The sequence below is a fragment of the Zeus faber genome, assembly GCF_960531495.2.
Source record: "Zeus faber genome assembly, chromosome: 2".
In the NCBI taxonomy this organism is placed as follows: Eukaryota; Metazoa; Chordata; class Actinopteri; order Zeiformes; family Zeidae; genus Zeus; species Zeus faber.
The window spans coordinates 21,422,169-21,438,429 of NC_137189.1; the positions used below are offsets into that span (position 1 = coordinate 21,422,169).

The 16,261-nt window shown below is 42.3% G+C and overlaps 2 protein-coding genes across 5 annotated transcripts in view; both read left to right on the forward strand.

Moving 5' to 3' along the window:
• The window catches only part of scara5 (scavenger receptor class A, member 5 (putative)), a 69,253-nt gene extending 66,582 nt beyond the window's left edge, over window positions 1-2,671 (forward strand). For all 3 annotated transcript variants that reach the window (XM_079996837.1, XM_079996838.1, XM_079996836.1), the window contains exon 12: window positions 111-2,671. In XM_079996837.1, coding sequence (XP_079852963.1) covers window positions 111-244 — 134 coding nt within the window. In that variant the 3' untranslated portion in view covers window positions 245-2,671. The remainder of the gene's footprint in view (window positions 1-110) is intronic.
• Window positions 2,672-7,592: 4,921 nt separating this feature from the next.
• Window positions 7,593-16,204, forward strand: pbk (PDZ binding kinase). 2 transcript variants are annotated; one of them, XM_080024053.1, is made up of 7 exons: window positions 7,593-7,671; window positions 9,753-9,902; window positions 12,630-12,769; window positions 13,420-13,589; window positions 14,371-14,500; window positions 14,744-14,950; window positions 15,707-16,204. In XM_080024053.1, exons 2-7 carry the CDS (start codon window positions 9,754-9,756, stop codon window positions 15,916-15,918), a joined length of 1,008 nt encoding a protein of 335 aa, XP_079880179.1. In that variant the 5' UTR covers window positions 7,593-7,671; window position 9,753; the 3' UTR covers window positions 15,919-16,204. The 2 variants fall into 2 exon arrangements, with proteins under 2 accessions (XP_079880179.1, XP_079880180.1); XM_080024054.1 differs by having other exon boundaries at window positions 7,641-7,671; window positions 9,739-9,902.
• The last annotated feature ends 57 nt before the right edge of the window (window positions 16,205-16,261 follow it).

The window sequence follows — 16,261 nt, forward strand, 5'->3', positions numbered from 1 at the left end:
AGTGTAACCAGCTATAACCAAAACTGGCATCGACTCACAGTAGCTACTTTATTTATGGGTCAGTGCCACAAACCTTGAAAATGTATATCCATTCATCTTTCTCCTCCTAGGTACTGGTCTGATCTGGATGGACGACGTGGCCTGCACAGGAAGCGAAGACACCATCCACCAGTGCAAGTTTTCCGGCTGGGGCAAAACCAACTGCGGGCACGTGGAGGACGCCGGTGTGACTTGTGCCACCTAAGGCGCCGCGCCGCGCCACCCCCACTGTCACAGCCGAGACTCCCATTCCACACGTGCAGGCATCTCCTCCAACGCCTAACACGTGATGGGCAGCCCGGCTGTTTGAGCTAGCTTGTCGACTTACCACTAGACCCAGAGGTGTTCAATACTAATGGTACGCGCGAGCTTACCGGCAAACCTTTTCCTTGTTTTCACCGGCAAAGACAACGTATCCCAGTGGAGTTCCGCTGTCAACGTTGCTCTTTGTGTTGTTTAGAAACTACTCTTGATGCGCTTACCTACATAAACAAACCGAAGACATTTTAATCTTTGACATGGTCTTCCATTCGCGGGCTGCTAATCTAGACAGTATGACTACGCTACGAATGGCTTTGCAGCATGCTAACGTTAGCACAGAGCAGCCTACGTGTTTAACTGGCTCGGTCGTTCCTTAACTCTCTTTTTAAACGGACCGAAATAGATTCTGCGACAGATAATTAAATAACGTGAAAAGAGCCTGGCACGTGGAACACAAAGTTTTGGAGAAGCTTGTCACTTCCGTTTAGCCTGTTTTTGTAGATGAACCGATCGGGGAGGAAGGATGAGTGCGACCAGATGGGAGGCATGGACCGCTGCCCCCGTACGACTTCACAACACCGGGCTCTGTCAGTGTCTTCTGTCTCCGCCTGCGGAGCCAAAAATTGATTTGTTTCAGCAACTGCCCCCACCCTCCGAACCTAAACCCAACACCAGAAGCAAAAAAAGATCCAGATCCAGGGTTCTCAGCTGGTTCTCGCTCCGCGTCTCCGCCCTCGGGTGCTCCGGCGATATTTCCGTCCGTGCCTTGTTCACGTTTCGCGGATAGATTGACACATTTTCGACGCCGGGCCTCATTCAAAATCTTGGTTCCCATCATTTATAACGTTGAAAAATGACCTATCCCGTAAGGGATCCAAACAAATGAAGAAAGAGGTAAATATGGATTTAACGTTTCCTGTGCCAACGTCAAAATTGTAACTGTTTTTGGATTGGAACTGGGGAGAAAAAAAAAATACATTTTCTACCTTTTGGCAGAGCGCAAGGTTATTTTTATGCCCAGGCTGTTGCTCATTTTGTTGTAAAGTAGCCATGACTCCGACTGCAGGATAAGAGAATTTAGAGAGAGAAAGAGTGAGAGAGAGAGAGAGAGGTTTCAGCAAAGAGGTGCAGGTGGGATTTATATGATATTAATTTGCTCCAATATATTTTTCGCCATCCATAACATAACACAGATGCACACACCTGTTAAAACATCCAGATTGTGAATATTCTCCATCCAACCCCCACCCCCCCGCTGTTCATCTCCCCTGAGCAACAAAAACACTCTTTTTTTTTTTTCCAACTGGATAAGTATTTTCACATAAAACATTTATATTTCTGCACAGTTTTCTAGGGAAAGCGTATATATTCTATAGTCACGATGTCAGTGCCAATGCGATGCGATGTAAAGCGAAGGTAATGTCAAAGAAAATGGGGTATTTTGAAAATAGCCGCTATGCACAAGACCACGTAATATGTTGGAGGAAAACTGGACCGGAGCTCCTTTCCAACCCGCTTGTGCTGCGTTCTCTTTTTCTTTTCTACATTACATTTCTTTTTTTTGTCTTTTCGATTTATCCTTGGAAACGTTCATGGGCCAATGAAGGGCGACAAGAGATTTTACCAAGGTCAAAACGGCAGAACCCGCGCTATGAACCTGGCAACGAGGGTTTTTGGCAGTGCCACATATTCTTCACAGACCCGAATGTATTTTTCTTTGGCTCATCAGATGAGAATTGATTTGATGTGATTGGCTGATTGGCAATGCCCCTCTACCTCACCACATCCCCCACCCCACCCCACCCCACCCAGACCCCACCACACCCCAGCCCACCCCGACCCCACCCCACCCCACCTAGACCCTTGACTTGTGATCCATCCCACCTTCGGGTCAAATGACTAAATCCCTAAAGACATGCTTTTGAAGATTTGAAGAGCTCATGGCCGTTTGAAAGGCAGGAGACTGCATCACATCACCCCGGCAACGGAGTCAAAGTGCACTTACTTAACCACTTCAATATGTCATTTACCCCCAGACTGTTCAGTTTTTCTTTTCTTTTTCCTTATGATTGTCTATTAATGGGTACTTGATTGTATGTCATTGGGACAAAGGCTTTACTGCTTTGAAGAAAAAGGTCTCCAAGCACTTATTTCTAGAGATATATATCAGCTGTACGGGCTTTACATGAAGTTAAAATAAAAAATGCAAAGATTTAAGTAAGTTGCATTTTATGTGAAGAGGATATTTGATACAGTATTTGTAGTAATACAGTATTTTTTTTTACTTGATATCTGTTGGCTTGTACCATTTATTTTTCTGTGTATGCACCGTTGGAAAATAAATAAAAAATAAAGTGTAGATTTGTTTAAAGTTGGTTGGTGGACTTGGTTATTTCTGATGGCATTGAGAAGAATGGAGGGGTTGGAATTCGAAACTCAGAAGTTAACTCAGATGTCAGCCAAAGCAGGTGAGGGGAAAGGAAGTCCACTTGGACACACGTGTGTGTGTATGTTATGAATGTTTCCTCATATACTGTGTGTATATATATATATATATATATATATATATATATATATATATATACACCCCCCCCCACACACACACAGTGTTCTTACCTTGAGGTTCTTAAAGTGCTTGGATTTCCTCAAAAAAAATCCTCAAAATGTTCCATACTGGAATACCTTGAAAATAGACCCTTTTGCACTGAAGTGCTTGAAAAGTCCTTGAAATAAATGTGATAATTGAAAACCTGCCATATTTTACCTGGTTTTGTGATTCAAACCATAACATTTTTCCAGAAATGATTTTACGACATAGATTATTCCAGGGAAATCTACATTTAATCCGAAGTAGACACTTATAATAGTAGATGACAATGAGATGAATAATATATATATATATATATATATATATATATATATATATATATATATATATATATATATATATATATATATAATGTGTGTGTATATATAAGCATATATATATAATAATAAAAATGTATTACAGTAATAATAATAATAATAATAATACAGTATAATCATATATATAACAATAATAATAATAATAATAATAATAATAATAATAATAATAGATAGATAGATAGATAGATAGATAGATAGATAGATAGATAGATAGATAGATAGATAATGAGATTAAGGTTATATTACTGTTTTATTATAAAGATCACATTGAAAATGGGTTGTATTTGTTTCTTGAAAATTAAAAAAAAATTGTGTTTAAAAAAATTATTGAAAGTACTTGAATTTCATTTTGTAATGCCTTATGCAATGGCAAGTCCTGCTTCTGCTTTCTCTAAGACACTGAGGGAAAGAAAGAACAGCTTTGCATATAGTATCTACTGATTACCAATCGATTGTATTCCACTTGTTCTTTCCCCCCCAATGTACTGAAAATGGTGGAATCGAACTAAGAAAATGGTGATACATACCATCTGTCTTATTATTATTAAGCCAAGTCTAGTTTATTTAGTCATTTTATCCAGCCCTTTATCACAGCTAAAGTCCGTGATAGAGTGCCAACATCCCAAGGGCCTGTAAAGCCACAGGTTGATGGCATCAACAAAAAAACTCAGAGGGGGGAAAATGAAGAAACCTTGGGAGGTGACACCAAAGAGACATCCTCCTTCATCAAACCCTGGGTCGACATCGGCCTCAAATGAGGGAAAAAAATAAATAAAATCACATTACACAAAACTCTTTCAGGGACGGTCAGGACCCCACCCATTTCAACCGGCTTTAAAGAGAACTCTGGCTGAGAGAGAACTAAAATCAACTTTTCCCAGATTTGTTCCGCTATGCAGGGCCAAAGTAGAAATTTGGCCAAAATTGAAATCAGAAACCATATTCTACCATCACACTGTACAAACAAGGGGTTTTTTTGTACAGCGTACGTAGCCTTTGACAAGCGGAAGGCCTGTTACATACCTTGCACACATTTTTGTGGCCCTGCCGAAATCATACATGGCTACACCACAAATCACAAATTTTGTTGGAGGAAGCATTAAGCGGGGTATTTAAAAATGGCTACTGAGGAGGAACGTATCATTTTGTAAATTCTCAATTGGGGTCAGAATGCAGTGGAGATGCAGCGTCATACAGATGACGCAAATTATCTCCACGAAAAGCACTTGTCTTCTGCTGCTGCCTTTGCCATTTCAGTTTATGTTTCCCGGGACTGGTTACTGGAGTTCGTCAGCTCTGTCGTTTCTTGACTAGTATTTGTATTTGGTGCCTCGATAGGAAACGCGAGGAACAGCACCACACGTACGCGAGGCGTTTCAAAATTGGAACGCACACACTTGCGCTGCAAGAACGCGGGAAACACCCCTCGGGTTGCTTTTCGCGTTGCTTTTTGCATTTTGCGTGTGTTGCCTGGCGTAGGGTTTGAAACGGGCCCAAAGCACCCCAATGCCTGACTCTGCGAATTCTGGATTGGCAGAGGCTTGTGTGAGGTTTTACAAGCCCCTGTGTTCGACTCGGGCAGGATGATGTGTTCAAGAAAGAGCGGCGTGCCAAGTCATAAATACTCAATCATCAGTCTGGTTCAGTCCTACACAATGGCCTCTTATTGGCAAACCTGCACAAAATCGTGTATTTGGTCGTTTGAGTTCGGCCTAAAGGGACCCTCGGCACCGCCACCACCCATCATTCTACTCCATCTTCCCCTCTTGCTGTCTCTATAGAGGTTCTTCTGACCCGAGCGTAAACCCACCCTGGTTCTTTAAAGACCACCGCAACATGTGGCAACGGAGCTGACTAACATGAGCTCATATCCCTCTCGGGGAGCATCCCACGGGGGGCGGGACGGTGCGAAGGAAAGGGAGAGAGGGAGACAGACGCTTTCTAATGGTTCAGTGTGCTTCCCTTCCACATGCATTTGTCAGCTAAAACCGCATTCCTGATGTCGCCTTCGTCATCGTGAAGCAGTTATCCCGTCCATACGTACCACGACGAGTACAGATCGGAGCTCTTTGGTAGATTCAACTAGAAAGGTCATTCCAAAGGACATCTGTAGCTAAAATAAATAAAAAATAAAACATTCAAAAGTGATGCTTCGGACATATCACAACAAGAGGGAGTTTTGTTACACTCAACGGGGCAGTTTCGCAGATGGGTTCAGGACTAAACTAATCCTACTTAAATTAATCCAAAATTAAAAAGATAATCTGTTCTGAGACGTTGCTTCATTTAAAATGAATTAGTTCTAGACAAGGAAGTCCTAGACTAAGGTCATGAAGGACTAGTCAGCTCTTTCTGTCTGGTCTTGGTGCTGATCTTAGTCAAGATAATCCATTTTCTCTATTGTCAAGGTCGACCTGGAGGCCACATCCATTAATCCAAAGATTTAATTTAGGACTTCATTTAGACCTAGATTAGCTCTGATCGTCCTCCTGGAAATCAAACTTTTTTAAACCAAGTCTGAGACTATTTGAAACCATGACTGAGCAAGGCCATTTGCGTTAGTCCAGATTAAAAGTGTGATTTAGTCTGAGATTAGGCCTAATCTGTGTTTGTGAAACTGCCCCTATAAAGTATGTCAACATGGGTGTGTTTTTGGGTAACATGGGTCAAGACTGCCGTTGATAGACATTACAATCCTACAAATACTCACTCTTCTATAAGCCACCCGCACACTTACCTACACTGGAAAGGCTGCATATACACAAAGACCTCCGGGTTTGTAGAAAAGTATAAAAACACTGTTTATTCAAATGAAATCAGTCTGCAGGTTGACTATGAATATATCAAGAATAAATCTTCCTTATTATTTTTTCCCTTACTATTGTATTACTACGACCATTACAGCTATGCATGTCAGTATAATGCATAGTGATATTATGTGTAGCCTGGAGGCTGCAGGGGGGTTGAGGTTCGGGGGTGAATGGCGGCCATCTGAGGAACACATGTCATGTGGTCACAGTCTCACACAGCCCCAGCACGCTCTCCATGGAGAAAACCCCCACACCAATGGCCAAAAGTGGGCTTTGTAGAAATCTGCGTGGTTTTAAATATACAGTAAAATAGAGTCTTTCATGTATATAATAGCTGGTGTTCCGCTTGGTTTTCAGGCAGTTTGGGGAGTTTGGGGGAAGGGGTCACAGGCCTACACCAAACACCCTTTTTGAATGATACAATGCGACGCTAGCAATAGTCGATACACGATATCAAAATCAGCACGAGGTGATTTCATGTGTGGCCATTTGACAAAAAAAAAAAATACTGCTACATGTTTTCAATGCAATATGGCACGATGCACGAATTATACATAAAAAAAACTATATAGCCTACATTGAATCTTAAATATTATTCAATTGCATCTCTAATGTATCCGTGGAGATAATCACATATAATATAAATTATATATATATGAAACAAAATAAAAAATAGCATAATTAATAAAATACAATTGTATATTATTTATGTATGTATTAATTATTTGTTTATTTAAAAAATATTGTTTATATATTATTTACACGTATATTACCCCGTGTGCAATTTATAAGGTACACCTGTACAATCCAATGTAATCCAATACACCAGCTTTGCCATGAATTCTACTTTTAGGAAGTTTATAATGTTCTGGTTTTTTTTCAGAGTCATATATGTGTAAATTCAATGATATGTTTATGACCGAGGTCACAGTTAAATGCGGCGTTGTACTGAACTACATTATATTGAGAGGTGTTTTTATATATTTGTATCCTCCCTATCGACATAGAACATGTATCTGTGAGGGTTGGAATGCAGTCACGGGGCAGTTGTACATGCAGAGGACTTCACAAACATGTGAAAACAGAGAAACAAGGCAAACATCTGTTACTGTTACACCACTGACCTCTGCTGCAGAACAGTGTGATGGCTGTGAGGCCTCCTTCAGCATGCTATTTAATGTATGTATTTAAGTATTCCTCTTTGTTATGATTGCATAATAATATACATTCCCCGGGTAGTGGGCTTCAATTCATAAAATGAGACCTTATGGATGAAACCTTGTGGCATCGGTGTTTAAGTCCTCAACAACACAGGACTCAACAAAGAAAAAAAGGATAATATATTTAAAATTAAACGCTCACCCGACATCATTAGCCCTGTATATTTGTATGTGCGGGGTTATGATTAACCTACAATAATTGGTTTTCCAATTAAACCTGGAAAGGTGTTGTCCTCGTATTGTCCAATGGGAGCAGCATGACGCCTCAAAATGAAAAACAGGACAAGAGGAGGTTTGTCCCTCTGCGGCGTCTGTAGGAAGCCCGTGACGTCGTCTGTACAGTTTGAAAACTCGGCGCGTTTTCAGCTGCTGCGGTTGTTGACGGGACCGGGTCCAGAGAAGAAACAGAAGCTCAGGTAATTCTGTTAATTCTGCCACTTTTAAACACCAAACGCGTATTAACACAGGAGAAATAACTTGGCTGCGTAACGCCAGAGTTTCCTCATGTAGTGTCAGACGCTCCGCGGTGTTAGCTGTTGTTTGACAAGCTAGCTGAGATTGTTAAAGTGGCGATGCGTAAATTTGTTCTGTAAAAAACAACAACAACAAAATCAACAATTTTTGATAGTTTTTTTGGCTGGAACTTTTTAAAAAACAGAAGTTATTCAATGTATTTGCGTTCTGCGTACGCTCCTCGATACAATTACTCCTCGCTCAACGACCTACCTGTTCAACGACTGTTCGGACTTACGACCAGCTCTCTGACCACTCTGTATTGTGCACAATACCGCGGCGTGCGCGACGTGTCAGCATCAAGCATCTCATCGCACATCACGGTTCTCAGTCTGTCAGTATTCACTACACTAGCGTTCGCAATCGTCACGCCCCCTTACCGTGAAACAACACGGGTCCTCGCTTATCGATCAATTCGCTTAACGACCTGGTACTAGGAACTGAACTCAATCGTTAAGTAAGGAGCACCTGTATCTTGTTTCCATTGTTGGCGCCGTAATCTGTGACTGTCAAATAATCTGACGGCTGCTGCCGGGACCTGTATGTTGATGGCTCTGTGATAATCCCAGACAGGAATACTTTTGTACACAAAAAGGTGAGAGGATGGTAAATCACCTGAAAACATTTGGTTAGTGATTGACTCGTTTATTGTGCAGGTACAGTGTGGTCACATACAGTGTTCTGACAGATGCTGTCAGAAATGCTCACCTTTAGGAATAGGCTACGTACCCCAAAATAACTTTAAGATTAGGTAATGCAAATATAACTTATACATGCATGCACAAATAAACACATTTTAATAATATGTTAATCCATAGTTTATTTCACAAACTGCAGTAATTAGAAAACTGTTGTGTTTCTAAACCTTCATTTAAAAAAAAAAAAAAAAATGTAAGTGTTGTTTTTTTCCTCATGTGGACATTATGACAAGAACATAACCACGGTTTGAGAAATCACACTTTTTAACCAACACAAACCTGGTTCTGGACTGTTAGGCGTTCTCGACAACATACCTGCAGAAAATCTGCACAGTAGCTAGTTGGGGTCAGTAAATTGTCAATATGGATGGACATTCACAAAATATAGCACCCTCAGATCAAAAGACAAAATATCACCACCCCAAGTGACCAAAGGGGAGAAAAAAAAGGAATTAATCGATCAGAATCCAAATTTTGGAGAAAATAAAATTACGAAAATACAATGTTCTCTGGGACATGCAGAGCAATCCACCCAGCACAGCCGATGTTATGGATCACCAATTTAATGTTGAAGGTGCAATAGACAACTTTTGCGTCAAAAAGACAACCGGATCGCTTTATATTTGCTCAGAGCACTCTGTGTAAATGATCAACACCACTTTGGTAATAAGAGAGAAGAAAGACGCATGTTAACTGAAGAGGTAAATTGAAATTGTCACAATTTTAGTTTAATTTGAATTATTTTCGTTGCGCAGTCATAAACCTATACACAGACACCGCATTGACTGCTTTGGCTCGTAGCTGGGAAACGTCAACATCTCCGTCATATTGGAATGAGCAAGACTGAGACTAAGCAAATACAAATACATGGGGAAGATGTGTTTTTCTGGATAAAAAGCACTATAATGTTTACATTTCTCACCCAATATCACTGAGTCTTTATATTCAAGGGTTTATAATTTACCAGGAGTAGATTGCTCCACCGCCTGCCATTGCCGCTAATGGTTGGGCATTGGTTGACGTACTTCCGTAAATCGATTATTCTGCAGTTCGTACCCCGTGGCAATCCGAATTGCATAGTGATATCAAGGCTTATAGGGAACCAATCTAAATGCCAGTTGGTGTCATTATTCCATAGCCATTACACTGTGCAATCAACATAAACTTAATAATGATAAATTAAAGCAAAAAAGTTGTCTATTCCTCCTTTTAAGATGATAGTTTGAGGTGTAGTTCTGTTAGCTCCTTCTCAGCTGCATTGAGTCTCATCAGTCTGTCTCTCCAAGAATGGCATCCCCCTTCAAGACTCCCACGCCTCAACGGGTGAGGAGCGCTCTGGCTGGAGCCGCCAGTGGGACCCCCGTCACCATTCCCGCCTCGCCTTTCATGAAGAAACTGGGATATGGAACGGGTGTGAACGTTTATCTCATGGATAGGTAGGTATTCATTCCCTATAATCATGTCTCAATATACTTGATTTGTCCTAGGTGGGTAAGGTAGGATTCTGAAAATGAAGCCTTAGCAGGATGTCTGCAGGTCCTTAAAATGTTGTAAATTCATCAATAAAAATATTGGTCTTTAAATAGCCATAAATTCATGAGGTCTTACTTTGTTCCTCGGGGCCAAAGTACTAGTTAGATTTATTCCAGTACCTAATTACCTATGTTGCTATCTGACCTTAAAGGGGACTTATGCTCCTTTTCAACAAGTTACTAAAGGTCTCTGAGGTCCCCAAAACATGTTTTTGAAGTTTTTTTGCTGAAAATACCACTCAGGTTATGCATTTCTCACGGGCCTCTAAACCATCCTGTTCCATGATGTTCTGTTTAGTGGGTGGAGCCACCCTCCAGGCCCCTAGTTCTGTGAGCCTTTGGGATTTGAGCATGAGTTCCAGGTTCCGTTTCCAGTCGGTCAACTTTCACTTACTCCACCTCGTCAGTCCACCAAAATCTGTTTCTGAACAAATTTGAGGCAAGAAATAAGCAGTCCAGTTGCTAAATCTTGGATCATATTGTATCTATAAGGCCCAATTTAAACGTTACACAATCATTTTTGTAGATGCATACATTTCCATCATCTGCAGTTTTGTCAAGGAGAGTTGGCATTAATTCCTCTTTCTTTTAAAAGATTTGTGCTGGTCTTTACAGCCAACAACAGAGCACTTGCCTTTAGGGATGCAAATTTAAAGGAATTCCCTTAATTGATAGTTGTTAACCTTAACAAACAACTTTAATTAATTGATGAAATAAACGCGGGTGATGTCACCAGGGGGGTGGAACATGGGAACCTACATGACGTTGTGCACCTCCGATATTCTGTGACTTGGCACGAGGAGCGTTTCTCTTTAATTTAATTTTAAAATGGAGAAGTTCGAGGCTGGATTAGCTTTAGCTGGTCCGCTAATACAGGAATATTTACGGCCCGTCTTGGTGCAAGTTAAATATTTCAACTCTTTGCCGTCCTTTCCCAACAGAATGAGTCAGATGTCACGTAGCAGATCAAGTCTGGTGCAGATATGGACGAGAGGCTACTCAAACGACTAAACATTACTTAAATTCTGATATATAGTAAGACACCAAATCTTTAGTTTAATATATTTTCTTGGAGTCATCACCATGTTTGGTTTTGCCATCGTGCCTCTCCCTCGCTCTGGGTTTTCTTCCTCCCACTTTGCTATTCAGAAAGTGCTGTTAACCCATCTACCGTGTTCCATCTGAACGCGGCATTAGTTGTCGAGCAACAACTTGAACAATAAACAAATAGTATTGTGGTCGGCATTGAGAAGCTCCCGTTTTCTACGCGCAGCCATGTTTGTTGTTTGTCGTTCTTCCAGAACCCTCCATCTATTTCTACTACTACTTCCTGCTCCACTGGGCATTTTTTTCCTCGACTGCCCCCTTTCGTTCTGGGGAGTACTACTACTTCCTGTCTGGGTATTTTTTTTTTCTCAAAACGCCCTGCATCCCAAAGCCTCAAGTTGATACAATAACAAGACCGCAGATTGTTCAGTTCTTATCGATAAAAAAAAATCTTGATCGATTTAATTGTTCTTAGCAATTAATCGGTAGTTGTTTAATTGTTAACATCCCTACTTGCCATGCTTAACTCTTAGCCACCAGACCCGCTAGCGGTGGCACCCAGGCCATGGGTGGAGTTACTCAGATGGGGGGCGGTTCTAATTTTACTGAGGCCCAACGTGACATAGGGTTGGGAGACAAATCTGAACGTTTTTCTTCGCCACATGTTTTCTGAGATGGACAGCTCACAAAAAAGTGACTGAGTTGTCACAAGCACTGAAAAAGTGTGTTTTTCATAATAGGTCCCCTTTAAAGGAAACTGTTATAACACTGTTGAGGGTTTCCCCCAGAAAAGTTGTTAGGCCTGGTGGCAAGTATCTTTAGACGGGGTCCAGCACAGGCCGGCGGTCAAGTGTCTTGTCTTATTCATACTTGGAAAATAGTTTTATAATCTTTATTGGTCTGGTAACTGTACCTGTCCTTGCTGCTTGGAGTCACATCGTGTGGGCTCTAGTCAAGCTGACTTGTCAAGTAATAGATTTGTGTAGTAGAGAAATCTACTAAGGCATTATTAAGCTATTAACACATTTAATCAAATGTATAAGAATATATCCACTGCGTGTTTTTCATTAATTATTTTATTATTATTATTATTATTATTATTTAATAATCATCCACAAATAACTGATGACCAAAAATGATCAGAAAACATTTTATGACGGAAACAACTGAATAAATACACATGTAGTTGGGATAATGGGACAAACCAACCGCTGCCGTCCCTGGCTTCTCCCTCGGACCCACGGAGAAGAACTGGCACCGCCTCCTCCTGTCAATAGGTACAATGAATTTAAAGATGACTCTTTCCAGCGATAAAACACGTCGTATTTAAGCCAGAAGCCGATGTGTGAAATATGAACAATGAACCCTTAACTCACAAACCAATCCAACTACGTTAATAAACAAACGGACTCCAAATGCAAATGAGAGATGAATTCCAATAAGATGTAGACGCAGTGAAGAGAGACCCGGATGAAGCTTCTGGTGTGGCCGAGTCATTGTAATTAAATGCACACATACAGTCATAGCAACAGACAAACAAAACACCTTTCACCAAAGTATCAACGCACAAATGTCTCTCTCCAGGGTGGGCAAGTTGAACGTGTCACCGTGGGCCGTGAAGAAGATCAACAGTAAATGTGCTGCCAAGCAGATTCATGTCTACCAGAAGCGCCTCGACGAGGAGGCCAAGATCTTGAGGGACATCGATCACCCCAACATCGTTGGTAGGGCTCACGCTCTCTGCGTTACGACACTTGTGTTAAACCGGGGTCGCTGGAAGGGGACTCCTCAAGTGTGACATTTTCGGATTAGAACAGAACTCTTACTCATCCTAGGGACATGAAACGCCAAATTTTAGTTTGTCTAGGCACCTTATAGACAGGTGACAAATTCCAGGATGACAGCGTCCCCGTCCACATGGCACGAGGGGTCACTGTATGGTTTGAGGGTGTAAACGATGTCAATCATATGCCATGGCCTTCGCACTCACCAGATCTCAACCCAGCCGCTCACCTGTGGGAGATTTTGGACCGACGTGTTAAACAGCGCCCTCCTCCACCACCATCAAAACGCCAAAGAATAATGGTATTCCATCCCTCCAGTAGAGTTCCGGACACTTGTGGGATCCATGCCAAGGCACATTGACGCTGTTCTGGCGGCTTGTGGTGGAACACCTTCCCAAGACACTTTAGTTTTTTCCTTTAGTTTGTCCCACATCTGTATGCATGTCATCACGTAATGAGCTTCTTCAATGGCTGTTCAAAAGCGATCGTTACATTTGTTTTCATCATAACTCTCTACTTAAAAGTAGCTTTTTGACATTTCCAAATTTCCTGATGTGTCCAAATTTTTGTTTGCCCCCCCACCCCCCTAGGTTTCCGCGCCTTCGCCACGGCCAAAGACGGCTCCAGGTGCCTGGCTATGGAGTACGGGGGAGAGAAGTCCCTCAACGACCTAATCGAGAAGAGGCGAGAGGACGGACTCAAGGCCTTCCCTGCCGCCACCGTCGAGAAGGTGGCGCTGCACGTGGCCCGAGGCCTGCAGGTGAAGGATGGGCCATTTTGAAATATAGAAATAGTGACGATGTTCCAGTAGATCTTTTCAACTGCCAAAAGTAATTGACCTCGACTACTATTTGGGAGTCATTTATTCATAACAATTGATGTGAGGGCTGTCATCAGCTCACGCCAGTGTCTTGAGTACTGGAATGCTCGCCACTTATGACAAAGTCAAGACAACGTACGTTGATATTTGAATTCACTTTGTGATTAGAATCGTCATTTCTGAACTCACCAGCACACAGGTTGCACATAACACTGCTCCCCCCCCCCCCCCCCAATGAAGCATCTGACAGAGATTTAAACAAGTCGTTCACCTTTCATTTCTACTGATCACTATTACTCTGTTAAAATGTCCAGAAAACCTAAACATAGCCTCAAAACCACTGTGAAGCAGCTCATGTTACACATGTAGATTTATGCTCCACCCGCCAGGACAGTTGCTAAGCGAGATCTTTGAAATCAATATATGGATGTTCATTATGCTTTTTAAAAGTTAATCACATGTGTTAACCTGTTTGGCTTTGACCGCCCTGACTCATATAATCCACGTTTCCCTCGATTGGATGCGTCTAACATGCTTCTATGCGTGTGGGTGCATTCCCACCAGAAAAGGGTCATTTGAGATCCGGCCAAATCCTGAGGCCTGACGTTAAAGTGAGGAAAGTTTTCACTCACGAATCTGTGACCTTGGAGACAAACGAACTGGCCCAGCGAGGGACTTGTGTTGCTGTTTGTTGATGTAAATCCAACCGCTCCGTCTCTAGTACCTCCACAACGAGAAGAAGCTGCTTCACGGCGACATGAAATCGTGCAACGTGGTGATCAAGGGTGACTTCCAGACAGTGAAGATCTGCGATGTGGGCGTGTCCCTCCAGCTGGACGAGAATATGAAAGGTGAAGGGCCACTGTTGTTCCGCATCAGTATGGTTATATCCATCCATTGTTTTAAAAGACATTTTAATCTTTAAGCAGGGGGTGCGGTCAAACTGTGCGATTTGAAACACTTCTCAAGGAAACAGCGATTGGGGGAAGGGTGAACGTTGACTGAAGATCCCTAATGAGGTGGAGTTGTCCTGTGATTTCCCACTGTTTTTTGGGTTCTGACCACCTTGTTTTGCTGACCCTCCCCCACCTCAGTGGCAGACCCCGAGGCGGAGTACGTGGGCACGGAGCCTTGGAAGCCCAAGGAGGCCCTGGACGACGGGGAGATCACGGACAAGGCAGACATCTTCGCCTATGGCCTGACACTGTGGGAGATGATGACCCTGGCCATGCCCCACCTGGAGATGCTAGAGGATGGCGGCGATGATGATGATGATGAGGAGGATGATGAAGAAGATGAAGGTGAGATCACATCCATCACGTTGGATTGACCTAATATAACCTTTAATGTAAACTGCTCATGGACCAATATCCACTACCTGTGGTGGTGCATCATTTCTTATGTTGATTTTGATGTGACCAGTAGTGCCTTCGTTCTCTTTTAAATCAATATTTTCTGTTTCCACTGGTTATTGCCGTGTTCTTCGTACACACAAAAGGCTTCTCGCTTCCTCGTGCTGATACCTGAGTCGTTCATTTCTTAAACAAGTTTTGTACAGCAAGATTGTGTAGTCACGGTAGGTGGAGTCAAAGCACTGTTATCGACTCAAACATCCAACTCCCAGTGTAACAAAATGTCACAATATATATAAATCTATGTAATTACATGAACATATATAAAGACACATAATGAAGAACACAACCTCATATAACCCCAGTCACATATCTTTGTTTTCAGCACATAGTGTTAATTCCCAGACATCCCAGCCTTGGAGTCCAGACGCAGCTATCAGTGTTTAGGCCTCACCGCGACGCAGCTGCGGAGAGCGGGAACAACATTCGTCAGAGTTCACATTATGACGCCAATCTGACTATATACTGTTTCCGACTTCCCAAAATAAACTGTTCGTCTCAGAGAGCTGCTCCTTAGCACATCTCTGATCCGACCCATGTACAAGTAAGACCACCGATTGACAAACTGCAGATTAAAGCCACCCTTTAATTTCCGTAACACCAGCAGAGCACGTAGTCCATCATGGCGTCTTTCTCTCTCGTCAGACGAGTGCTTTGACGATGACGCCTACTACGAGAGGCTCGGCACGCGGCCGGCGCTGGACACAGAGGCCCTCGGGGCCGGGTACCGCCGCATGGTGGAGCTCTTCTGGCTGTGCACAGAGGAGGAACCCAAGAGGAGACCCTCGGCCGCTGAGATTGTCCAGGCCCTGGAGAGCAACGCCCTCGCGGGAGACACAACGGACGTCATGGTTTAAACGCCAGCCGCCGTGTACATAACTGTTTTCTATTTGTCGCCTTCAATACATTTCCATCCTTCATGGACTTTTCTATTATCTTTAGTTTAATCGTCGGTCTTGTGAATGTCGTGTCTCCTACCTTTGAGCCCCCCCCCTTTTTCTTTTTCTTCTGAAGGTCCCTTCAAATGAACTAGTGTAAGAAACACTGAGCAAACGGTGGAAACACTGCATTTTAATAGTTGAACAATATTTCCTCTTAATGTAAAGTCCTAATAAAATTTCTCACTTTGTCTCATCGCTTAAATGTGAAAGATTTTTTTTTTTTACTAATTTTGCTGAATTTGAAGAGTTCTCGAACTGT

Bases quoted from the DNA above. Each gene is read 5' to 3' on its own strand.
- pbk (XM_080024053.1), top strand. From the start codon at position 9,754: ATGGCATCCCCCTTCAAGACTCCCACGCCTCAACGGGTGAGGAGCGCT. The intron at 9,903-12,629 runs GTAGGTATTCAT...GTCTCTCTCCAG, and splicing joins AACGTTTATCTCATGGATAG to GGTGGGCAAGTTGAACGTGT. The intron at 14,951-15,706 runs GTGAGATCACAT...CTCTCTCGTCAG, and splicing joins GGATGATGAAGAAGATGAAG to ACGAGTGCTTTGACGATGAC.